Source organism: Scyliorhinus torazame, chromosome 25 (genome assembly GCF_047496885.1).
Source record: "Scyliorhinus torazame isolate Kashiwa2021f chromosome 25, sScyTor2.1, whole genome shotgun sequence".
In the NCBI taxonomy this organism is placed as follows: Eukaryota; Metazoa; Chordata; class Chondrichthyes; order Carcharhiniformes; family Scyliorhinidae; genus Scyliorhinus; species Scyliorhinus torazame.
Window position 1 is genome coordinate 25,219,768 of NC_092731.1, and position 26,715 is coordinate 25,246,482.

General features: G+C 48.2%; 1 protein-coding gene across 2 annotated transcripts; it reads left to right on the forward strand.

Moving 5' to 3' along the window:
* On the forward strand, positions 1-26,102 carry LOC140402430 (snake venom vascular endothelial growth factor toxin ICPP-like). Of its 2 annotated transcripts, XM_072490201.1 has the most exons (8): positions 1-136; positions 526-688; positions 11,618-11,639; positions 15,924-16,120; positions 17,988-18,067; positions 19,330-19,359; positions 19,502-19,567; positions 20,374-26,102. In XM_072490201.1, the coding sequence occupies exons 2-8, from the start codon at positions 617-619 to the stop codon at positions 20,411-20,413; spliced, it is 507 nt and encodes a 168-aa protein (XP_072346302.1). In that variant the 5' UTR covers positions 1-136; positions 526-616; the 3' UTR covers positions 20,414-26,102. The 2 variants fall into 2 exon arrangements, with proteins under 2 accessions (XP_072346302.1, XP_072346303.1); XM_072490202.1 differs by lacking the exon at positions 19,330-19,359.
* Positions 26,103-26,715: the final 613 nt, after the last annotated feature.

A 26,715-nucleotide genomic window follows, 5' to 3' on the forward strand; every position in this document is an offset into this window, starting at 1 on the left:
CGCGCCTGGAAACCTGGCTTCAATGTGGGAAATGTTGCTGGTTGTAGGGGCTGGCCGGGGAGATTGAGCCAGAATTCCCTCCCTCCCTGAGTCAGTCTGACAGTGCGGGGGCATTGGCTGCACACTCTAATCCCAGGTTAGTCCCAGTAACTCTCACTCTAGCCTTCACTTTGAGTGTGAGCGCGAATGTTGGGCTTTGTGTTGAATTAGATGTTTAAATGTGCACCGTGACCTGCTTGTTTGCACAACTAAATCATGAGACTCCCTGTTTACCTCGGGCTCTATCTGTGCCTGTCCCTCTCCCCTGTCTCTGAATCTGTGCTTCTCTCTCTATCTTTGTATCTCTCTCTCTGATCAGTGCCTCTCTATCTGTCTCTTTCTCTATCTCTCCACCTTTCTCTGAATCGATGTCTCTCTCTCTATCCTTTCTCCCTTAACCTCTGAATCTGCCCCCCTCTGTCTTTCTCACTTTGTCTGGTGTGTGTGTCTCTCTCCCTGTCTCAATTTAATGTCTCATTTTTCCAGGACTTTGCACCGGGTGGCTTAACCTCTCTCTCCCCCTCGGACGCCACCCATTCACTCCGCTGCTAATGTGCAGCCCCGGGGAGCTGTGGCGATGTGTTGGGGGATTGTCTCCTTGCTGCGTCTGGCTGCTGCCCTGTTGCTGTTCCTCCTGCCCATCTCTCAGGTAATCTGGGGGGAGGGAGGGGTGTGTGTGTGTGTGGGTGTGGGGGGGGGGGGGGGCAATCTGATTAAGTGAGTCTTGAAGCCAAGGGGGTGGAGAGCGTAGAGAATGTGGAAGAGAAAAGGCAAGTCACTCGTTGATTGTACCAAGTGACCTTTTCCCTTCAGTTTCCTTTCTAGAATTTTCTGATTTAAAAAAAAAGTTTACAAAAATGTGACCCTGGCTAACAAGGACCCAAACTCTCCAGCAAAAGTCTCTGAGTCACCCCTGAGTCATTTGTCTATGTGTCACTGGTTTGTTAAAGCCATTTACTCTGTAATTATCTCAATATTTAGGGCAATATATACAATGTACAGCTCAGAAACTGCCCATTCGGCCCAGCTGGTCGATACTGGGGTTTATGCTGCACTTTTTTTTAAAAGAGTACCCGATTATTTTTTTTTCAATGAAGGGGCAATTACCCTGGCCAATCCCCCTAACATGCACATCTTTGGGTTGTGGGGGTGAAACCCACACAGACATGGGCAGAAGGGGAGAACATGTTATGCTGCACTCTTGAACCTCTTTCTCATCCCCCTGCATCTTGCGCCATTAGGAGAAGTCTTCTTTTCCTCTTTCTCCCATGTTTAGCTTCCCGTTGTGCAGCCCTGAGCACTCGTTTATTTTTAAGACGAGGATTTTTGGGGCCACCCCGAATCGAGGGATATGGGGAGTGGCAGGGAAGTGTGTTTTTAAATTTGAATTCCTGAGATGTGGATGTCGCCCTTCTCTAATTGCCCTTAAGTTGGTGGTGAGCTGCCTTCTTGAGCCGCTGCAGTCCCTGAGGTGTATGTACACCCACTGTGCTGTTAGGGAGGGAGTTCCAGGATTTTGACCCAGCGGCAGTGAAGGAACCGCTGATATATTTCCGCCGATATATTTCCAAGTCAGGGTGCTGAGTGACTTGGAGGGGAACCTCCAGGTGGTGGGGCCCTTGGGTATCTACAGCCCCCCTCCTCCTAGAAGGTAGAGGTTGTGGGTTTGGAAGGTTCTGTTGAACAAACTTCGGTAAGTTCCTGCAGTGCATCTTGTAGATGGTACATACGGCCGCTACAGTGCGTCGGCGGTGGAGAGAGTGAATGTTTAAGCTGGTGAATGGGGTGCTGATCAAGAGGCGCTGCTTTGTCCTGGATGGTGTCGAGCCTCTTGAGTGTTGTCGGAGCTGCGCTCTTCCAGCAAGTGGGGAGTGTTCCGTCACTTGTGCCTTGTAGATGGTGGACCGGGTTTAGCGGAGTCAGGAGGTGAGTTACTCACTGCAGGATTCCAGCTTCTGACCTGCTCTTGTACCTGAGTCGTTTTATGGCTGGCAGTTGAGTTTCTGGTCAATGATAGCGCCCAAGGATATTGATGGCAGTGTGGATTCAGCAATGGTAATGCCATTGAATGTCAAGGGGCAATAGTTAGATTCCCTTGGCCTAAACTGTAATGTTTTCTGGGCCTTGGGCATATAGAGTTGGGGTTGAAGACCAGCTACGATGGAATGTGGTGAAGCAGCCTTGAGAGGCTCTATGGTCCACTCTTGCTACTATTTCTTGGGCTCCTTGTGGTCGTGAGCTTCACATTCTAACCATGCTCTGGGTAATTTTTTTAAAAAAAAAGTTTCTCCTGAATTCCCTATTGGATTTATTAGTGACTGTCTTACCCCACCCTCTCCCAGTTTTTTCATCTCCTCTTCAGACTGTGAGCCTCAACCCACCTCGTACTTTGGAAAAACCTCTCTCTCTGGTTGCTAATTACTCTTATTGGCAAGGCCAACATTTATTATCTGTTGCTAATTACTCTTACTGGCAAGGTCAACATCTATTACCCACCGTTAATTACCCTTGAGGTTGCGGTGACAGCTCTATCTTGCTAGGACCATTTCAGAGGCGCAGTTGGAGTCAACCACATTGTTGTGGGTCTGGAGTCACGTGTAAGCTACCATCTAGAAGGACAAGAGCAGCAGATACCTGGAAACCCCACCACCTGGAGGTTCCCCTCCAAGCCACTCACCACCCCGACTTGGAAATATATCGGCCGTTCCTTCACTGTCGCTGGGGCAAAATCCTGGAACTCTCTCCCTAACAGCACTGTGGGTGTACCTACACCTCGGGGTTCAAGAAGACAACTCATCACCACCTTCTGAAGGGCAACTAGGGATGGGCGATAAATGCTGGGCCTAACCAGCGACGCCCGCATCCCGTAAATGAATTTTTATAAAAGACTAGGTAAGGACAGCAGAATTCCGGGCCCTTAAGGAACATTTGGGAACCAGATAGATTTTTACAATAACTGATGATCGGAATTTGGATTTATTATCATGTGTACTGAGGTACAGTGAAAATTGTTCTGCGTACAGTCCAGACAGATCGTTCCATACATGAAAAACATAGGATATTCGATAAATACACAATGCAAATACATAGACATCGGGTGAAGCATACGGAGTACAGTGCTACTCCGTGGTGAAGATGTGTGGAAAGATCAGTCCAGTCCAGAAGAGGGCCATTCAGGAGTCTGGTGAAAGTGGGGAAGAAGCTGTTTTTGAATCTGTTAGTGCGTGTCCTCAGACTTTTTTATTTTATAAATTTAGAGTGCCCAATTCATTTTTCCCAATTGGGGGCAATTTAGCGTGGCCAATCCACCTACCCTGCACATCTTTGGGTTGTGGGGGCGAGACCCACGCAAATACGGGGAGAATGTGCAAACTTCACACGGGCAGTGACCCGGGGCCGAGATCGAACCTGGGACCTCGGCGCCGTGAGGCAACAGTGAGACTTTTGTATCTCCTGTTTAATGGAAGAGGTTGGAAGAGAGAAAATCCCGGGTGGGAGGGGTCTTTGATTATGCTGCCGGCTTTCCCAAGGCAGCGGGAGTGTGGACAGAGTCAAAGGATGGGAGGTGGGTTTGTGTGATGGACTGGGCTGTGTTCACGACTCTGTAGTTTCTTACGGTCTTGGGCCGAGCAGTTGCCATACCAGGCTGCGATGCAGCCAGATAGAATGCTTTCTATGGTGCACCTGTAAAAATAGGTAAGAGCCAATATGGACATGCCGATTTTCCGTAGTTTCCTGAGGAAGTATAATGGCTGTTGTGCTTTGTTGGTCATGGCGTCAACGTGGGTGGACCAGGACCGATTGTTGATGGTCACCATTAACATGAGGCTGGCTTTGAATTCCAGATTTTATTCATTGTATTTAACTTCCACCGGCCCAGCTGCCTTGTTGGGATATGGATTCCAGAGTCAAGTGACATTGTCACAACACCAATCGTTTCCCCCTTCTCAAGGGCAGTAAGGGTTGGGTAATAAATGCTAGCCAGAAACGACCACATCCTTAAAAAGAAAAGACAGGGACAGCAAAACTTTGGATGCTCCGAGCTTAACGGAAGGAAGTCATGATTGGAGGACTGGGAGACAATAGAAGATGCTGACGTCTCCAGTGAAGACGAGCCATATTACACACCAGGTTTGCAAGTGCAGGAATCGGACGCAGCATCTGTGGTGCTCAAGGGTTTGAAGGAAAGCTCACCGAAATGGGATTGTGACGGTTTGTTGATGTGTTTGAAAATGGAGGGAGTTGGCGGAGCTCTCCAAGCAAATGTTCACAGCACTTCCCAGGAACTTCAGCAGGCAAGAATTGATGCTAAACTACGAGCAGAGAGATGAGAGATAGATTTTAAGGATGGTCTGGAATTGATCTCCAATGGTGATGAGAGACGGGTTGGGAGTGTGCAAGAGGCCAGAATTGGAGCAATGCAGAGATAGAGGGTTGTAAGAGGTTAAGGAGGGGAAGAGGCCATGGTCTTGTCACTCCTGCAGTGAGTGCATGTTTTGTGTGGGTGTTATTCCTGATTTCCCTTTGCTGAAGGTTTAGGTGCCATGTCCCACAGCTATGACCTCGTCACAGTGTCTGCATCAGGGAGGTTAGGGACAGCACTGGAATCCGTCAGCAGCCAAGCTCCCTGGCACTCTGCTGGATAATGCTGTCAGTACCAGATGGATCAGGAAAGTCCCCGGTGTCGCCTCCTGAACCTACGGCTGCTCTCGGCTGGGGCTCCGCATTAAGACGGGGGGGGGGGGGTTCCAAAAGAAATCATTCGGGGTCCCGGTTGCTGAGCAGAATCCAACAAATGCGCCTCCTAGAAAGTACAACTGCACAAAAGTACATTGCGAATTGGGACCAGGCTGCCTGGAGAGGCCCTGGATTGTCAAATCCCCTGTTGCTCTCAGCTCTGTTGGCAGCACTCTGAGCTCGGAGTCAGAAGGTTCAAGTCCCACTCCAAGATTTGAGAGCACACACAGTGAAAAAGCTGACATTCCAGTGCAATGCTGAGGGACTGTTACTTTCAAATCGATATTAAACGGAGGTCCTCTCTGCCTCCTCGGGTGGGTAGTAAAGGTTTCTTCCAAAAAGAGCAAGGTAGTTCTCCCCGATGTCCTGGCCAGTATCTATCCCCCCCAGTCAACACCACAAAAACAGATGATCATTCTTTTCTGTGGGATCTTACTGTGCACAAATTGGCCGCTGCATTTCCTACATTACAGCAGTGACTGCACTTCGTTCAACCCACTATCAATTCCTCAGGATCACCATTGACCAGAAACTGAACTGGATACAGCCACAAGTACTGTGGCTACCAGAGCAGGATTAGAGGCTGAGAATCATACAGCGAGTAACTCACTTCCTGACTCTCCCAAAGCCTGTCCACCATCTACAAGGCACAAATCAGGAGTGTGATGGAATACTCTCCACTTGCCTGGGCGAGTGCCGCTCCAACGACACTCGAAGCTCGACACCATCCAGGACAAAGTAGCCCCACTTGATTGGCACCCCTTCCACAAACATTCGCTCCCTCCACCACCGACTCACAGTGGCCATGTGTACCATCTACAAGATGCACAGCAGTAACTCACCATGGCTCCTTCGGCAGCATGGCGAAACCCATGACCACAGCCCCCTCGAAGAAGGTCAGCAGATAGCTGGGATCCCCGCCACCACGTGGAGGGTCCCCTCCAAACCACTCGCCATCCCGATTTGGAAATTTATCGGGCTGTTCGTTCCCTCGCTGTCTCTGGGTCAAAATCCTGGAACTCTCTCCCTAGCATCACAGTGGGTGTACCTGCACCTCCTGGCCTGCAGCAGTTCAAGAAGGCAGCTCAGCGCCACCTTCTCAAGGGGAGATTAGGGATGGGCACTAAATACTGGACTAGCCAGCCACGCCTGCATCCTGCAAATGACCAAGAAAGAAAATTGACTGTAAAATGCTTTGTGGCGCTTAATTTTGTTCTTTAGTTTCACATGCAAAGAATGGCGGATGGCCAGGCCACAGTAATGCCCTTTGCTTTTTTGCAACTGGCTCGTCAGTACTTTCGGGAGAGGAAAATAGATAAAATAGTCAGCAGACAGCAGATTCCTAAATTCTCAGCAGGCTGCTGACTGAAGGATGTGACTGTTCCCATTATATTTTACAGCCAGTACAAATTACCCAATTTGCCAATGAAATCCTCCTGCGATTGTGTTCACAGCTGTGTCCCCTGGTTTGCAAGTATATGTTGCATAAACACACTATCCATTGTCACAGCACAATATGCTGAATCTGTGCCCGCCTGTGTTTTGTGTGCTATGTGCCCGTGTGTATGCTGTTGGGAGACGGGACCCTCTTGTTCTGTGTGGCAATCTGGAAATGTTAACGGACGGCGTCAAAGAGCCATGTGTCGAAGGGCCAACTCTGATTGTGATGGGTGCTATATAAATGCAAGTCATTTCTATTCTGAGGAGTAAATGCTGCCATTATTAGAGGCAAATACGGTAGCATTGTGGATAGCACAATTGCTTCACAGTTCCAGGGTCCCAGGTTCGATTCCGGCTTGGGTCACTGTCTGTGTGGAGTCTGCACATCCTCCCCGTGTCTGCGTGGGTTTCCTCCGGGTGCTCCGGTTTCCTCCCACAGTCCAAAGATGTGCAGGTTAGGTGGATTGGCCATGATAAATTGCCCTTAGTGTCCAAAATTGCCCTTAGTGTTGGGTGGGGTTACTGGGTTATGGGGATAGGGTGGAGGTGCTGACCTTGGGTAGGGTGCTCTTTCCAAGAGCCGGTGCAGACTCGATGGGCCGAATGGCCTCCTTCTGCACTGTGAATTCTATGATCTATGAAATGTTAATTCTGAAGCATATAATTTTTTAGAAATAAATTCAGAGTACCCAATTATATTTTCCAATTAAGGGGCAATTTAGCGTGGCCAATCCACCTAGCCTGCACATCTTTGGGTTGTGAGGACGAAATCCACGCAGACACTGGGAGAATGTGCAAACTTCACACGGACAGAGAGCCAGAGCCAGGATCGAACCAGGCTCCTGTAGCCACCTGGGTTGGCCACTTCCCGACTTAAAATGGAGGTCCGCAAAGAATGAAGGGAAATTCAGCCAAGCCAGGAAAGACTAGCAAGTGCAGAGTCCCGTGTATTAGAACTTGCAGAAGCCCAGACAGCACTGAAACTCAGCCATCTGCATATTAATGAGCGATCCCTGGGAACAATTGAAACATGTAAGGTGAATAAGGCCAAGCCAGACTCCTCGGAGCCAAGACAAAGGACGGCCAACGGACACTTGGGGACTGCCCAGCGATCAGGGAACAACTCCAGTATTGGGGAAATCGATGCAAGTGATCGGAATGTAGTCCAATCACTTGGAACCAGGTACGGGGTCCGCCCCAAGCGGCGCGAAGCCCCTGGGGACTATAAAATAGAGCCCCCAAGTTCAAATCAGTCTTCTTGGCAGGGTCACACAGCAACGCGAATCAATCCTTGACCGTGAATTGCCTAGCTACCGCAACAACCAAGTAAGTCTCCAGTCAACGCACGCTACGAGATAGGCGCTCCTAACTACCAGTCCATACCAGCTTTTGAATCCTGCAGACTCGGAATCGAACAAAAGGCCATTTATTCCCCTGACCTGGTGGGCCAGTTCCAAAGCTAAGTATAGGCCTTTTAGCGATAGAGGTAGTCTAGAAAGTAGAGTTTATGCATGAGTAGTGATTTACTGTGTATAATAAATGTGTTTTGATTTGAATCTTACTAATTGGTGTATTGAGTTATTGATCAGTACTTGAACCTCATGGCGGTATCATAAAGATACCTGGCGACTCTAGAGCAAAGGTTATAGAAACAGAGCAAATTCAGTAAAGACCCAACGGGCAGCGAATTAAGAGCCAACCAAGGTTAGCAACACTCCTCCGGTGCTGTGAGGCAGCAGTGCTAACCACTGTGTCTCTGTGCCGCCCACGATTCTGAAGCATATAAACAAGGAGTAGGGAGTAGGCCACTCAGCTCCTCGAGCCTGCTTAATCCCACATTCTTCCAACATGGAGTGTCTGTGCATCAACATCTTTCATACCTGTCACACCAGCTTGGGTTAAAGATAGAGAATGCAAAGGCCACTGAATCTCTTCCCCCCCCACCCCCCCCCCCCCCCCACCGCACTCCCCTTTAATTTGGATCTATACACCGAGTTCCCCAGGTTGCGCTGATGAGTCTCTCGCTCTCTCTCTGGCTGATGGGCTGTCAGTTTAACATCCGGCCTGACGGGCGGCGCCATTGGCACTGTGGCACGCTCTCAATACCGCACTCGGGCCAGTCAAGCTGTGACCTGGGGGGTCATATGCGGCCCACCTGGGTTCTGATGACAGCCCCAGGAGACATTTTGTTGACCGTTGTCCACGCGCAGGGCTGTCACATTCCGCCGATTCCCATGCATGGATTTTATTTTTCTTCTCTGCCTGTCTGGCTGAAGTGAGGGGCGTGCTGATCGCTCACAACATTGACTGTGAGAGCCGAGCGCTCCCTGTGCATCCAAAGTGTAAATATTTCTTTTGTTGTTACCATTTGAAGTTGATGACAGTTCTATGATTAAGCATTTTCTGTGACTTGTGTTCGGTGTGTATTAAATGTATTTAATCTTATCCATGGGATGATGGTTTGTGAACAAGCTGATTTCAATGGTGCGGCCCACAGAGATTCAGGAGGGTCTTAATGGTGCGGCTCCCTCACTGGCCTAGGCTGCCCACAGCCTTCCGACCCGGAAAAAGGGGTCACCCACTGAGCAACCTTTCCTGGAACTCTCCAACTAACTGGTCAGTGGGTGAAGAAAGATCAGCCTTGAGGTTTTAGGTTCTTTTCCCCTGGCCAATGCACAGCTTTTAACGCAATCTCTGTAACCCTTTGAAACTTTTGTGAGATCTCTCAGCCACTCTTCCGCAATTGAAATTCTGTCCCAGGTCTTGAACCCCCTCCTCGTGATTTGCAAGGATGTTATGAACCTGTTCTCCAGCCCAGAATCTGATGGTTTATCTGCTCTTCTTTTGTTCCCTGTGGCTATTTAAAATGAGGTGCTGACTGTCAAAATAGCACCATCGGGAATTCACCGTGAAAGCAGCAACCAGCTTAAAAATAGCCGGCGGAGGAAATTCAATTCCTGCCTTGTGGTTGGCTCCAACTGGCCATTGTTGCTGACCCGAGCCTGATGGGGATGTCTCGGTCATTGTTCCTGCATGAAGAAATTTCGGAGGAAGTTCGATGCCTCTCTTCCCTAATCACGTCTTCCCTCTCTGTCAGAAGACCTTCGCTGGCATTTTCTTTTTCTGCTTAGAACTTTGTAATTGTCCTAATCGTAGAATCCCTACAGTGCAGAAGGAGACCATTTGGCCCATTGAGTCTGCACTCGCCCTACCCTGTGCCCCGCAACCCTGCCTAATCTTTGGACACTTTTGAGTGGCCGAAATTGCCACTCCCCTAACCTGCCCATCTTTGGACTGGGGGGGAAACCGGAGCACCCGGAGGAAACCCACGCAGACATTGTGAGAAAGTACAAAACTGCACACAGTCACCCAAGGCCGGAATTGAACCCGGGTCCCTGGCTCTCCTAAGATTCCCGATCCTGGCCTTCCAGTATTGAGTCACTAAAGATTCAGACTCTGTGAGCTCCAAGGAAACAAACCACAAAACAATTGTGGTATTAATTTAAAGGTGATTAATCGTGCCCTTTCTTCCCTCACAGCCACCGCCCTTTCTCTCCCCCCAACCAACCCCCCCCCCCCCCCCGGCCGCCCACCTTCCCATTTCTCCCTTTCTCTGCTCTCCTTTTTGCCCCTTCATCCTAAACCCGGACCTTTCCCCAGGTAAGTTATAAGCGCTGCATCCACGGCCTGCGATGCTGCAGATTGGATTCCACAGGCTCTGGAGAAGAAAGCTCTGCTCAACCTTTGTTTTCTGGCCAAGAACATTTTGTCCTCTTTTTGGAAGGTTTCCACTTGACAGTTAGTCAAATCCCGACTGCAGTAACCACGGAAACAATTAAAAACCAGACAGGAATTTCTTCACTCATCCTGTGTTTCGAAGGAAAGTCTTGGATTGGAAGGGGTGAACTTTAACCCTGTGCTTTTATGTAGGTCAGTGAGTCTCAAGGCCCCTAGTAGGCCCTGTTTCCCTACAAGGCCTTTGAGGACGATGTGCTGCTCTGTGAGGTTCTTGGTTGTCACACGGCCAAAGTGTGGGAAAGTCTCTCAACACTTGGGAATAACCCAATGTCATTGTAGAATTGCCAAGATGCTTATGGAGTCTCCCGGGATTGAAGTTAAATCTTTAATGAAGCTTCTGCTCTGAGAAAACCTGGAGGTGGAATTGTAGGGGCTCGGGGCCATTTTAATTTCCCCCTCCATTTGGGTGGAAGTTGATGACCATATGATTGACATTTCAATCGTCAAATCCGGCAATGAAGAGTGGGGAAAGGCGGAGCCCTCGGGGGTTTGACCAATTAGAATGTAGCGGCGGGGCTGCAAGTCGGATAATCTCCAGGAACGCATCCCACCAGAGTTGGCAACCTTTTAAGACCTGGCCATCTCCAAACCCCGCGTGTCCCACCTCCCATCGTTTTCGGGGAATGCAAGTTTGAACATGTGGGCAGATGGGAAGTCAAAGGCCGTGCTTGCATCCAATAGGTTTTTAAAAAACAAAAGTTGGGCAAAAGATTATAGCAGCGTGCATTTGTATACTGTTATGGGCCAGTGTTTAGAGAACCCCAAAGTGTATCATGGAGCTCACCTGACCCACAACTTTTACTAGATTGTGGTATGGGGAGCACACGGCCCACTCTACAGGTGTGGGACAGCAGAAATGGAAAAGTATTTTTTAAAGCAAAACAATGTTTATTCTATGAACTCAAGTTAACCTTTTAAAACATACAGTGAACATCATAGATTTTCATAGAATTTACAGTGCAGAAGGAGGCCATTCAGCCCATCGAGTCTGCACCGGCTCTTGGAAAGAGCACCCTACCCAATCCCCATAACCCAGTAACCACACCCAACACTGAGGGCAATTTTGGACACTAAGGGCAATTTATCATGGCCAATCCACCTAACCTGCACATCTTGGCAACCATCAATTCAAATGCAACCCCCAAAGAATACAACACTAAGTAATCCTTAATAAATTCCCAAACAACATCCAGAAGACAAAAGAAACACCTTTTAACAGAAGCACATCAGGTTTAAATTCACTACTGAGAACATTTATAATTCTGAATTCACCAAATGATCAAGAGATAGTCTTTTCATGGCAGAGAGATCAACAGTACACCTGCTTTGTCTGGCTTCAGCTCCAACACTGAAACAAAACCAAAAAACCACAGACCCACCCAAGCTTTTCTCAAAGTGAAACTAAAAAGCAGAGCTCAGCTCCACCCACACTCTGACATCACTGCAGTAACATGAGCAGCCAAACATTTCTTAAAGTGACATTCTCATGACAATTAGTGGCATAACAAAAAGTTACTTGTGTGCTGGAATATGTCGTGAGTTGGGGGGTGGGGTGCATTTCTTATACATGACACTAATTTCTCTCTCTGCGTCTCTCTTTCAGCTATCTAAACAAGCTTCAGAAGGTAAGTGACAGATAAGTAAACGTTACCTGTTATAGTTTTTAATTCCAGGAGAAAAGAACTCTAAGCACTGCCAAACCACCAAGGTGCAAAGCAACCCTTCCATTTTGGGAGATCAACAGCATGCTGGGCAGTGATGGAGAAATGAGTTAGAGAATAGATGATCTGGTCTAGAATGAGCCTTCAGCTTTTAATTTGTAATTTGTTCGTACGATGTGGGCATCGCTAGGCCAACAGCTTTGTTGCCCATCCCTAATTGCAACTTGAGGTGGTGGTGTTGAGCTGCCGCCTCAAACCGCTGGTGTAGGTACATCCACAGTGCTGCTAGTGAGGAAGTTCCAGGGTTTTGACCCAGCGACAGTTGTGACGAATGTGGGAATTTCAGCTATATTGTATTATATGTAGTTGGTGCGGTAAGGGTTAAACACCTGGATTAGTGTGTGCGACTGCTGCAGTCCCGTTTCGAAAAGCCTGACCGACGGCCACCCTTTCTCAAGGTGGAGCATCCAAGACCTCTCTGTACAGCAAGTATTCCCGAGTCTGCTAACTGTATTTAAAAGTGGATTGGGATCCGAGATGATTCAGTTGTTTGAGTGGTAATAAAGATAGCAGTTCAGGGGTTATTGTAAGCTATTTTCTTGTGCTGATGTTAGAGATATTTTAATACTGTGTTAGCTATAAAGTTTGTTTTAGGACCGAGATAGATAGGTTCTTATTCAATATGGGGAGAAGGATGGGGATGAGAAACACATCAGCCATGATTTAATAGCAGAGCAAAATCGAATGGCCTAATCTGATGGTCTTGCATAACCCTATTTTGCGTGAAATCACCCCTGGGGCGAGGTAACCTTTCCCTGCTCTTACAAAATTAAAAAAAATATCAGGGCTCCTGTCCAGTATCCGAGCCATTGGCGTCTGGTCCCGGATCGCAATACAGTGAAGGATATGGCTGATATGGTCAGTTTGGTGAGTGGCTTGGGGCGGAAGCTGCAGGTGGTGGTGGTCCCATGTGTCTCCTGCCCCTCGTCCTTCTAGGTGGTAGAGTTAGGGTCTTGTGGGAGAATCTGGAACTAGGGGGTCACCCGTTTAAGCCAGAGATATCAAGAAATATTTCCTCCTGAGGTAGTGTCTTCTTCAGAAGACAGTGAAAGCAGGGTCTTTGAATATTTCTGAGGCAGAGCTAGATAGATTCTTGATGAACAAGGGGTGAAAGGTTATCGGGGGTGGGCAGGAATGTGGAGTTGAGGTTACAATTAAATCAGCCATGATTTTATTAAATAGCGGAGTAGACTTGAGTCCTTTGTCTTTTTTTCTCATGCCTTTTGCTTGGTGTTAGGATACGGGACCAGACCCCAACATTTGTTAGGTGACCAGACAAGAAGCCCAAACAATATTTTTAATTTGTAAAACTGTGAAGGAAGGATACTTCAACCCTTGGGTGGTGACTCTAACCAATTGGTATCTTTTATGTTGAAGCACACTTTAAACGGGCAGCACGGTGGCGCAGTGGTTAGCACTGCTGTCTCACGGCGCCGAGGTCCCAGGTTCGATCCCGGCTCTGGGTCACTGTCCGTGTGGAGTTTGCACGTTCTCCCCTGTCTGCGTGGGTTTCGCCCTCACAACCCAAAGATGTGCAGGGTAGGTGGCTTGGTCACGTTAAATTGCCCCTTAATTGGGAAAAATTAATTGGGTACTCTAAATTTATTTTAAAAACATACTTTAATTTCAACACCAAATTAACCACATTAACTTCTCCATTAACAGTTAAACAGGAAAAACATGAATTTCTATCTTTACCCGCTACTAATTCTAATTAAGCACCCCTATATAGTTCAAAGGCCACTTATAAATAAAGATACCAACAATTATGTGCTTAACTGTGTAGAGCGTTTTGGAGATGAAGCCCCTTTCAAGAGCAGATTCAGTACACAGAGGGTGGTGCAGTGGTTAGCACTGCTGCCTCATGCCGCCAAGGACCCAGGCTCAATCCCGGCCCGGGTCATTGTCTGTATGGAGTTTGCACGTTCTCCCCCTGTCTGCGTGGGTCTCACTCCCACAGCCCAAAGATGTGCAGGGTAGGTTAATTGGCCATGGTAAATTGCCCCTTAACTGAGGAAAAAATAATTGGGTACTCTTAAATTTAAAAAGAGAAAGGATTCCGTACACTTCTGCTCAACCCAGCAGCATTTGGCAAAATTCTTCTATCTTGTCAGACACAATCCTATAGCAACTTGTAAAACTGCAGACAGACCTGGCTCCTCCCATTAATTGCATCAGTTATCCCACTAAGATGTCACATGACTTGCTTAATACAACCCCTCAAATTATCTACTCTCCAGGGAATCTCCAGCAATCATAACAATATCCCATTAGCCTTTTTTACTGTAACCGGGGAGTTGGAATCAATCATGACCTCCCCTTTTACGACCCCTTAATTACAGCTTTAGCAGACATACTACTTATATGTGTTGTTAATAACACTGCTGCCACAAATGTGAAATCTGTATATCAATTCCTACATTCATCACTCTTGGGATCATCCACATGGGATTAGATGTCAGGAGACATGTCCACCTTGTGCAGTTCCAGCTGCAGAATCTTCCTGAATCCCAAGGGCACACCCGCTGTGTCCTCGATGGGCCGAATGGCCTCCTTCTGCACTGTAAATTCTATGAAATCTGCGGAAAACGTGTAGCAATCTCATCACTAATGAAATGTGGAAACATTCCCTCCTTCGATCGTCCATCACCAGCAGGTCGCTCATCTGATTGCTGCTAGGGGGATCTTGCTCTGTAAGAATTGTCTGCCATGCTTTCGAGTACAGTCAGCGACTCTTGTATCTAAGTTTGTTGCGAGACGCGGTGGGCTGTCCCATGAACATTAAAACAATGTGGCTATAGATATAAAGAAACTCTTCTTTGTAAGATGTCCCAGCATTTGGAAGTGGTTAGCCAGTAAATCAAAATTGATACTGAGCCAAAGGAGGAGACATTAGGACAGAGACCAAAAGCTTTCTCCAAGGGGTAGATTTTAAGGAGGGTCTTGGAACAGGGAGCAATTTAGGGAGGGAATTTTGGAGCTTTTAGTCCCTAGAATACTTAACGGGTGCAGATGAATGGGAAAAATATTGAGGAATGGAAGCGATGAGGGGGGAGGTGGCCCTGGAAGGATTTAAACGGAAGGATTATCACCTTGAAGCCGACACACTGGGAAAGCCACTATACCTCGGCCAGCATGGGAGCGCTGGGTAAATGGGACTTAGTACAATTAGGATATGGTCAGCAGAGCTTTAGATGCAGTTGATTGAGCTAATGGTGGAAATGGGAAAATTGGACAAGTGATCATTAGATTAACCAGGGTATGGTTGAGTTTCGAGGGCAGCTCGGTGGCACAGTGGTTTGATCCCGGCTCTGGGTCACTGTCCGTGCGGAGTTTGCACTTTCTCCCCGTGTTTGTGTGGGTTTCACCCCCACAACCAAAAAGATGTGCAGGGTAGGTGGATTGGCCACGCTAAATTGCCCCTTAATTGGAAAAAATGAATTGGGTACTGTTTAAATTTTTTTTTTTAATTGTTGCGTTTCAGTAGTTATTTTTTTAATGGGCAAGAATTGCTTTGCAGTCAATGTTGCGTTTCACCAGGATAATTGTTTCTCCCTTGTCGGAGAGTCTCAGACCAGAGGGCATAATCCCAGAGTAAAGGGTCACCTATTTGAGATGGATGAAGAGGAATTTCCCGTCTCCGAGGGGAGTGAATCTGTGGTATTCTTTACCGCAGAGAGCTGTAGAGGTTGGGTCGTTAAGTATGTTCAAGGCTGAGATAGACAGATCTTTCATCTGTAAGGGAATTAAGGGTTATGGGGATAAGACGGGAAAGGGGGTTTGGGGATTATCTCATCAGATCAGTCATGATCTCATTGAATAGCAGAGCAGACTCGATGGGCCGAATGGCCTACTTCTCCTACATCTTATGATCTTATAATAATGAGCAATCTCTGGTATTGTACCTCTGGGGCTAGTTTAGCACAGGGCTAAATCGCTGGCTTTTAAAGCAGACCGGCAGCACGGTTCAATTCCCATACCGGCCTCCCCGAATAGGCGCCGAAATGTGGCGACTGGGGGCTTTTCACAGTAACTTCATTTGAATCCTACTTGCGACAATAAGCGATTTTCATTTTCCATTTCATTTTCCTGATCCAGAGGTCTCCCTACTCCTCACAACCCTGCCCAAGTACAAAGCGAATGGCTCCAGTGCTCCTGGCTGATGTTTTTTATCTTGTTCCCCCTCAGTGATGCCGTTCGAGGAGGTTTGGAAACGCAGTCACTGCCGGACCATTGAGGTGCTGGTGGATGTGGTCCGAGAATATCCAAACCAGGCCGAGTACATCTTCAAACCCTCCTGCGTTCCCCTCTTGCGATGTGCCGGCTGCTGTGGGGACGAGAAGCTGCGTTGCACAGTACGGGAAATGTACAACGTAACGATACAGGTAAGGAAACTGGGCGACGTAACTGGACAGGTAAGGGGAGCATGCTGATCGTCCTTGTGGCTCAGAGCCAGGTTGAGCAATCACTTGCCCTCCCGCCAGGGGAGGAGAGGGGAGCCTTTGTTAACTCCGGGTTCAATCCTCACTGTCGGACGTGTTATAATGATGATTTAACGACACCAATACAACACGTTCATTGATTAAGATTAGGCACATGAGCACAGTTAAGCTGAAGATATCGGAGCTGGGCTTTTGAGTGGCCAATTAAACTAACTCAACAGATTGAGGGATAAATTAAAATGTAGACCCTGAAAGGGATGCTGCATCAAAGTAAACAGAATCTCAAAGGAAACTTAAAAACATTAAAACAAAATGTGATTTAAAGGGATTGCAAAATCACCCCAGTCCCTGCGGAAGGCCTACATCATGTCGGCGGAGACCACATGCTCCCTTTCCAGGGATGCCCGGCAGCAAACATAGCTTCAGAAAGTGGGCAGTCAGTTGGGACGGACAACATCACCACCACCCAACCCCCAATCTGGGCCACCTTCAGTCCATGAACCAACACAAAGTATCTTTTTATGGGACTGTTGCATGCAACACACTCCAACCCAGATCCCCGGTAGAGCTGTGTGTGAATGCTCTGCTCCAAGCAAAAAGTGAAACTAAGACTGCATCGATTCCAGATATATGCCACTGTTCAATGCAGCAGCTCAAAAGGAGAATTGGATTCTGTTCCTGCAACTCGAGGTTTTTTTTTGACTCGAGAGAATTTTACCTGCGTTACAGGTTACCTGGGCTTGTGTGGATTAGATATGCAGAAACAGTCAATGCCAAGCTCCACTCAAGTCTCCTTCCATCTTTCCTCTCTCTTTCAAGTGTCTCATTGAAACCCTCTCTTCCAGTGCTTCCCAATCCCCCTCCCCCGGTGTAACCCCTGGGGGCTTCCGGAATTGAACCCTGGAGCTGAGAGGCGGCAGTGCTAACCACTTGTGCCACCGTGCCGTCATCTGAGGGCCGAAGGTTGAAGGTTGGGCTTGTTCACTAACCATGACCTTATGAATGGGCGGCAGGGACCGGGTACAATTACACCCTCGGGTGACCGTGTGGAGTTTGTTCGCACTCCCCGTGTCTGCGTGGGTTTCCTTTGGGTGTTCCGGTTTCCTCCCACAGTCGAAAGTTGTGTAGGTTAGATGGATTGGCCACGTTAAATTGCCCATAGTGTCCAAAAGGTTAGGTGGGGTTGCAGGGATAGGGTGGAGCCATGGGCCTTGGTGGGGTGCTTGTTCAGGGATTGGTGTAGACTTGATGGGCCGAAAGACCTCTTTGTACTGTATAAATTCTATGAATAAGATTAAATGCATTTTAATACACGCTGAATATTTCAAAACAAGTTATAGAAAATGCTTAATCATTTATATATTCATATATGTCATCAGCTTCAAATGATTAAATACAAAAGAAATATTAACATCTTGGAAGGAATTGCATGGCTCTCACAGACAATGTTGTGAGCAACCGGCAGGCACCTCGAGCACGTTAAACAAGAGTGGAGTGCCACTCTAGTCATGCCGGTAGAAAATACTATCTTAGTGGACGAAAACTAGCGGAATCTGGCAACCCGGCAGGTGGTCCAGGATCAACAAAATGTCTCGTGGGCCGTGTGTGACCTCTGCTCACAGGTTGGCCAGCACTGTCTTAGACCGTGATTTACTTAGTTAACCTGAGGGGTTCTGCTGTTCTCGCTCTCGAGACGTTGCAAGAGTCGTCCGTCTCTCTCTCTCTCTCTCTCTCTCTTTTCCCCCCCCCGGCCATCGTTTATGTTAAGATAAAAAGAATAATCTTGGAATTTTGAATCAATATTTTTCAGGTCATTAAATTAAAACCTTTGGACCACGTGACTAACCAGGAGGAGATGATCTTCATTGAGCACAGCAGCTGTGAATGCCGGTGAGCATTCGATTGACATTGGCTTTCACCAAATTAAGATCTTGACCATCGGTAGGGTACGGGTTCCCTGACTCTTTACTGGAGTGCGTTTTCCATAGATACTTGAGGTTACAGGTTGCATTGGGTAATTCGGCCCTATTCAGTCTGTGCTGGTGTTTACGCTCGAGTCGAGCATTCTCCCATCTTCTCCCCCCCTCTCAATCTGGCATTGTAACCCCCTCTTCCCCTCTCGTCTGCTGTTTAGCTTAAATATGTCCATTCTACTCCCTTCAGCCCACTCCCTGTGATAGTGAGCTCCACCACTCTGGCACAGGACGTTCATGCTGAATTCTTGATTGGATTTCTTTTTTTTTAAATTTAGAGTACCCAATTCATTTTTTTTCCCCCCCCAATTAAGGGGCAATTTAGCGTGGCCAATCCACCTAACCAGCACATCTTTGGGTTGTGGGGGCGAAACCCACGCAAAAACAGGGAGAATGTGCAAACTCCACACGGACAGTGACCCAGAGCCGGGATCGAACCTGGGACCTCGGCGCCGTGGGGCATCAGGGCTAACCCACTGCGCCACCGTGCTGCCCCCTCGATTGGATTTCTTGCCGGTTATCTCACATTGACGGCCTCCAGTTTGTGGTCTTAACCAACGAGCACAAGCGTTTTTCTCTGTATCCGCTCCCATCAAAGCCTTTCAATTTTAAAAACCTTGATGGCTCCATGGACACTGACTCGTCCTGGGGAACCCCCTCGCCCAACAATAATGACCCCGTGTTACCCATCCAGTCCCTGGCCGACCGTCTCTCTGGCAATAACCACTGGATCCCCCTTAATCCTGGTGTAATCCCAATCCGAGCTGGACCCTGGCCCTTCCTCATTTGTGTTCGGCCTTGTCCATTTCTGTTTAATGGCCGATGGCGATTCTGTCTCCGGATAGATTCCAGAGCACTGAGGCCTTTGTGGGGGGGGGGGGGGGAGTTTCTTGTGGCAGGGGTTCGGCACCCAGAGCAACGAGATGACAAAATGATTTTCGTCTGTGATCTGGAATTCACTGCCTGAAAGTGTGTTGAAGCAGATTCAAAAGTGACTTTTAACAGGAAAGTGGGTGATGCTTGTATGTGCAGGGTTATGGGGAAGAGCTGTGGAGTGGAACTAATTGGATAGCTTTTTCAATGAGCCAGCAGCAGTGTGATGGGCCAAGTGCCCTCTTTCTGCACCATCAATCTCCGGATCACCCTCAATATCCCTCTCTCTCTCTCTCTCTCTTTCAGACTGCGGAGGAAGGGATTGAAAAATGACAGGTACAGGAAGGATTCCTACTTCTGCACCAGGACTCAAAAGCAGAAACTCATTACTGCACGCAAAACCTTTTCTTTGCTTTAAAACGTGGACCTTCCCCGTTTTTATCATCTTTATTTATTTTTTGCTCATTTGTTCTTTCAGGAGAAAAGGCAAGAGGAAAGGTCAGAGGAGGCGGACAAAGATTGGTGACGTGTCGGAGCTCAACCAGTAAGTCTGCAACCACTGTGTGGGCTGGGAGTGCCGGTTTGTTGCTCTCCATGGGGATGTGTGCTTCTCTTATACCTGGGGTGCTGTCTATGGATGCAGTCAGTCATGTGATGTGTACAATCTTTAAAACTGATGCAACCTCCAGGCCTTCTGTGGTTTTTCACTTGCCGTGGCTGATGTTAGGTAGGGCTACGGGAATAAGGCGAGGGTGTAAGGTGCTCATTCAGAGGGTCGGTGCAAACATGATGGGCCGAATGGCCTCCTCCTGCACTCTAGGGATTCTTTGACAAGGGCATCAGAAGATCCATGGGGAACCCCACCACCTGCAAGTTCCCCCCCAAGCCGCTCACTGACTTAGAAATATATCGACCGTTCCTTCACTGTCGCTGGGTCAAAATCCTGGAATGCCCTCCCTGACAGCACTGTGGGTGTACCTACACCCCATGGACTGCAGCGGTTAAAGAACGTATCTCACTGCCACCTTTTGTCAAGAGCAATTGGGGGTGGTCAACAATTGCTGGCCTAGCCAGCGACACCCACATCCCATGAACAAATAAATAGGCAAACTTCTGGCGTTTGAATTTCCTTTTATCTGGGAATTTTTGGTCCTGTGCCCTTGGTATTGGGTATTCCCAGGGCCTGCTGCTTAATGTGGGTGATGTCTTCCAAGAGCTGTACCCCAACGTTCTGTCATGTGCTACCATGGTAACCAGATTTCCATCGAAGGATGTGTTCCTCAGTAATTGGCCGGAATTAATCCTGTTTTTCCCTTTTCTGTTCTGTCTCCTTCTTCTCCTCCATTTCAGATGCCCCACGGCAAGTCGGAGGCGCCTGAAAGCATCCTGAGGTCAGGGTCCCGAGAGCTGATGCCTGAAAGGAGAGCTGCGGCATTAATGAGCGATGTTGCGAGCTTCTTCGCGTTGCCGTGACTGGGGGGGGTGGGGGGCTGGAGAAGCCTCGCGTTTTCCCCATCGTGGCTGCCTGCCTCGGCAAACTGGGACTTGGCTCATCTTGAGGGGAGTGGGAGCGGCTATTAAGGAGCAGCTCGCTTCTGTTCCCTGCAAACAGTGACTGGCAGCCCCTCCCAAGACGTTTCCCCTCCGGCAACTCTAAAAACAATGACTCTTCGGTGATTGTTACATTCGACGGACTGTCCACTCACGGTCTTCTTTTAAACCTCCAATCAAGATGGATTGAGAGACTGCATGTGTGTCTGTATTTTTAAACCCCAACTGTCTGGAATTTCTTTATATTGCATTTATATATATATATGATCATTCACGAAAAAGTGCCATTGGAATGACAAACTAATATAACTCTCATTGGAATTCTGACCTATAGATGGACACCTGTAGCAATCCTTGGGTGGTAGCAATAGAATTCCTACCTTGCTGGGCATCATGGTGACGCAGTGGTTGGCACTGCAGTCTCATGGCGCCGAGGACCCGGGTTCTATCCCGGCCCTGGGGTCACTGTCCGTGTGGAGTTTGCACATTCTCCCTGTGTCTGCGTGGTCTCACCCCCCCCCCCCCCCCCACAATCGCAGGGTAGGTTGATTGGCCACGCTAAATTGCCCCTTGGTATCCAAAGATGGGTAGGTTATTGGGATAGTGAGTGGGTGGGTGGGGGGTGCTCTTTCAGAGGTTTGATGCAGACCCAAATGGTTACCTGCAGTGTAGGGATTTTATTCTCTGATTCTGTAGTTATTCTATTCTCTGATTCTATCTCATTCTTGCTCAAACTCCTGGGTGAGCTGAAGGCCAAGGGCGAGCTATCCTAAACTATGCAATTAAAAAATGCTTTTAAAAAAGATTTAAATATACTTGTGTGCACTAATGGAGTGCAATTTAATTTTGGGGCTATTAAAAGCCCGCAATGATTAATCATCTTCAGTTGTCCCTAAGGGCATGTCCCATCCACCGAAGCTCCACCACGGGGGTAGGGCAAGGAGGCCGATCCTGGGCCCACCACAGCAGCCGGAATGGGGGTTGAACCCTGTGTGGTTGGTACCAATCTGATCCACATTGGCCGTCCACCCTCATTAACTAGGAGTGATTGGCGTGTGTTAGACAGATTGCCGTATGAATTAGGAGTAGGTTACATTCTGACCAGATTGGGGCTGATCTTGTAAATTGAGATTGAAATTCTTTTTCAAGTTGCTATTCGTCCCGTTTGCCCACGTTATTGGTTTGATCGCACCTTCCTCGGCCATGAATGGGATGGGGCAGGAACCCGGAGCTTCGGGCTCAGAGGCGGGCACGCTACCTCTGCGCCACAAGACTTCCTTCAGCTTTGACAACAGCCAAGCTGATATTTGTTTTGTAGGCCCTTGGGGTTGGAGGTCAGACCAATGGTGTAGAGGCTTCACTGAGTTTCCCCGTGCCAAAACCTGGGAAGCCTTCCTCTGAAGAGGCCACAGACCTACAGCCGTGCTACACTGGGGCAGTAATGGAGATTGGGGGGGGGATGGGGCAGAGGACACTGAAATCTTTTGGGCTTGGGAGGCATGTTCTCACGGCTATACAGAGGAGGCTTCACTCTGGAACTTTTTTTTTAATAATCATTTTATTGAGGTATTTTTTGGTTTTACAAACAACAACAAAATAAACAATGCACATGTGTCTATAAACATAGTGCAAAAAACCTGCTTCATCCCTTACAGGTCCCACCTTTATTTAGTCTAAGCTAAACTAAATCTCCCCACCTTGCTGACGAATAGTTTTCTGCAAAGAAGTTGCCACCTCCGGGCGCACCCTAACAGTGACCCTCTCAAGGCGAACTTGATTTTCTCCAAACAGAGAAAGCTAGCCAGGTCTCTGACTTCGGGCGCTTTGAGTCTCTCCAAGCTAATAATATCCGTCTCCGGGCAACCAAGGGAGCAAAGGCCAGAACGTCTGCCTCTTTCTCCTCCTGGATTCCTGGATCTTCTGAAAATCGCTACCTCTGGATTCAGTGCCACCCTTGTATTTAACACCGTGGACACCCTGCCAGAATCCCCCAAGCTTTGGACATGTCGGTTCACTGGCCCCCATGCACACCTTGCACAGCTATCTTCTACACCAAAGAACCTGCTCATCCGGGCCACTGTCATGAAAACTGTATCAGGCTGAGCCTGGCGCATGTTGTGGATGCGTCGACTCTACTCAACGCATCCGCCCAGAGACCATCCTCTATCTCTCCTCCTAACTCCTTTCCCCACTTGCGTTTCAGCTCCTCAGTCTGCATGTTCTCTGACCCCATGAGTTCCTTATAGATGTCAGAGAGCTTCCCTTCTCCCACCCACACTCTGGAAACTACCCTATCCTGTATCCCCCTTGGTGGTAGGAGCGGGAAGGTTGAGACCTGCCTACATCGGAAGTCCTACACCTGCAGGTACCTGTATTCGTCTCCCCTCGCCAATCCAAATTTCTCCTCCAGCTCCCTCAAGCTAGGAAAGCTCCCTTCTATAAAGATATCCCCCATCCTCTCAACCCTGCCCTCTGCCATCTCTGGAACCCCTCCCCCCCCGTCCATCCTTCCCGGGGCAAACTGGTGATTATTGCAGATTGGAGACCAGACCTATGCTCCCTCCGCTCCCACATGCTTCCTCCATTGCCCCCAGACTCTCAGGGCTGTCACCACCACGGGGCTGGTGGAGTACCGTGCCGGTGAAAACGGCAGAGGCACCGTTATCAACGCCCCCAAAATGGTGCCACACTCTGGAACTTTTTAAGATGAGAAAAGCAATGACGAAGGGGAATTCAATAGCAAATGAGAGGCACTACTGTCTGAGATAAGGGGAAGGTGTCCATTATTAACTGGATAATATCGGAAGACAAAAGATTTTCAGGGGTTTGGGGAAAAGACAGGGGAGTGGAATAGACCTGCTGTGTTAACGATTTGGTTAAAGAATAAAAAAATCTGGGAGCTATGAGATGATTCAAGACGGAACAATTCCTCAATTGTAGATAGTCGTGCAGTACAGAAAAGGCCCTCCAGCCTGTTGAATCTACACTGTCAGAACTTTACTAAATCTACATTCGCCCCACTTTCCAGCACTTGGCCTATGGGCTTGAATGTTTTGATGTTTCAAGTGCTCATCCGTGTACTTTTTCCAATGAAGGGGCAATTTAGCGTGGCCAATCACTTAACCAGCACATCTTTGGGTCTTGAGGGTGAAACCCACGCAGACAAGAAGAGAATGGGTAAACTCCATACAGACCGTGATGGTCCTCGGTGCTGCGATGCAGCAGTGCTAACCGCTGCGCCACCGTGCCGCCCTATCCAGGTACATTTTAAACTGCTCTGAGGTTTTGTGCCTCTACTACCCTCCCAGGCAGTGCAATGCAATCTCCCACCACCCGCTGGGTGAAAATGTTTTTCCTCCAATCCCCTCTGAACCGCCTACCCCTCACCTTTAAGAATACGCCCCCTCGTTATTCACCTTTCAACCAAGGGAAACAGCTACTTTAGCACAGTGGGTTAACAGCTGGCTTGTAATGCAGAACAATGCCAGCAGCGCGGGTTCAATTCCCGTACCGGCCTCCCCGAACAGGCGTCGGAATGTGGCGACTAGGGGCTTTTCACAGTAACTTTTCACAGGGGCTGGTTTAGCACACTGGGCTAAATAGCTGGCTTTTAAAGCAGACCAGGGCAGGCCAGCAGCACGGTTCAATTCCTGTACCAGCCTCCCCGAACGCGCCGGAATGTGGCGACTAGGGGCTTTTCACAGTAACTTCATTGAAGCCTACTTGTGACAATAAGCAATTTTCATTTCATTTCATTTCAACTTCATTGAAGCCTACTTATGACAAGCGATTATTATCATTACTTCCCATCCATCGTGTCCATACCCCTCAATCTTATACACCTCAATACCCCCATATGTACCCCCTCAGCCTTCTGTGCCCTGGAGAAAATACACCCAGCCTATCCTGTTTCCCTCCATTGCTCAAATGATCCATCCAGGCAACATCCTGGTGAATCTCCTCTGCACCCTCTCCAGTGCAATCACATCCTTCCTCTGGTGAGGCCACTGGGCTAGAGTGAGCGACAGCTCGTAGTAAAATGTGCTATTACTGTCTTTTTAAAAATAAAATGGTTAGCACAGTCAATGGGATTCCAGCAATCTACCAGCCGTCTATAAATACTTACAGCTTAAAACAATTGGGGCCTTTGAAAGGCTCCACGGGGAAGGTGATAATGTAATGCAGACAGTGCAGCGTTTTTTGGATCACAGGAAACTCGCTCGCTCTTGGAAGTATTTTCAAATGGCTTATCCGTCACAAGCGAGGGTTCATTTTCTGGGAAATTAGGGGACTGCTCGAGGAAAACTAGGTTAACTGATGAGGAGGTGGCGGGAAATGTTGAGGAGGCAGCGCTAACACGCTGAGTGGCCTCCGCACCTATTAGAAATGGGCGTGTTTTGGCCATTAAAAGAATTATTGAAAAGGGGCAGGTGATGGATGCTGTGCGGGGCAGCACGGTAGCACAGTGGTTAGCACTGGCTTCACAGCGCCAAGGTCCCAGGTTCGATTCCCGGCTTGGGTCACTGTCTGTGCGGAGTCTGCACGTTCTCCCCGTGTGTGCGTGGGTTTCCTCTGGGTGCTCCGATTTCCTCCCACAGTCCAAAGATGTGCAGGTTAGGTGGATTGGCCATGATAAATTGCCCACAAAAAAGGATAGGAGGAGTTATTGGGTTACGGGGATAGGGTGACGGTGAGGGCTGAAGTAAGTGGGTTGGTGCAGACTCGATGGGCCGAATGGCCTCCTTCTGCACTGTGTGTTCTAAAAGTGGGGAGTGGTTCGAATCCCACCTCGATTGGTGGGATTTGAATGCAATTAATAAATCTGGAATTCCAAAGCTAGTTTCCGTCCTGGTGACCAACCGATTGTTGTAAAAGTACATCTGGTCTACATTCAGGACGTCTGCCATCCTTACCTGGTCTGGCACACGTGTGACTCCAGACCCACAGCAGTGTGGTTTGATCCAGACTTTTGTCCCTTATCCTGTTATCACCTTGCGTGGCCCAACTTCAAATCTCAGGGAAAAAGTATCTCCATCATTTTCCTGCATTAATTCTGCTATATAAACGCTATCTCTTTGGAACCTTCTCTGAACAGAAAGCTGGGCCCAGGCTGAGAGAGCACAGAGTGTGACAAGGCCTGAGGCATAAGGACTAACTTGGGAATTAGATGCAAGTGGGAATCTTTTTTTTTTTCTTCAATTTTTCTCAAGCTACAATTTAGATTAGCACTCAAACCCTAGCTTAGAACATTGAAACTGCAAACTGGTTAAGGAGTCTAGTTAATAAAAACTGCCTGGTAGTGGCAGTTATCTGCCAAGCAACTGACAGTGAATAGGTGTTAAACACACATCTTCTCGACTGAGTAGTTCTGCATGCTCACCCATTGCCTGTGCCTATGTATTCACATTGTGTATTTATGTATAGCCTATGTTTTCTTTTGGTGTTTGGAATGACCTGTCTGAGCTGTATGGAGAACAATACTTTTCACTGTACCTCGGTACCTGTGACAATAAAACAAATCCAATCCACTTTTAGTGGTAAACTCACTTAACGGTTGCAACTAGGGTGTGAGTCAAAGAACAAAGAGAACAAAGAAATGTACAGCACAGGAACAGGCCCTTCGGCCCTCCAAGCCCGTGCCGACCATGCTGCCCGACTAAACTACAATCTTCTACACTTCCTGGGTCCGTATCCTTCTATTCCCATCCTATTCATATATTTGTCAAGATGCCCCTTAAATGTCCCTACCGTCCCTGCTTCCACTACCTCCTCCGGTAGCGAGTTCCAGGCACCCACTACCCTCTGCGTAAAAAACTTGCCTCGTACATCTACTCTAAACCTTGCCCCTCTCACCTTAAACCTATGCCCCCTAGTAATTGACCCCTCTACCCTGGGGAAAAGCCTCTGACTATCCACTCTGTCTATGCCCCTCATAATTTTGTAGACCTCTATCAGGTCTCCCCTCAACCTCCTTCGTTCCAGTGAGAACAAACCGAGTTTATTCAACCGCTCCTCATAGCTAATGCCCTCCATACCAGGCAACATTCTGGTAAATCTCTTCTGCACCCTCTCTAAAGCCTCCACATCCTTCTGGTAGTGTGGCGACCAGAATTGAACACTATACTCCAAGTGTGGCCTAAC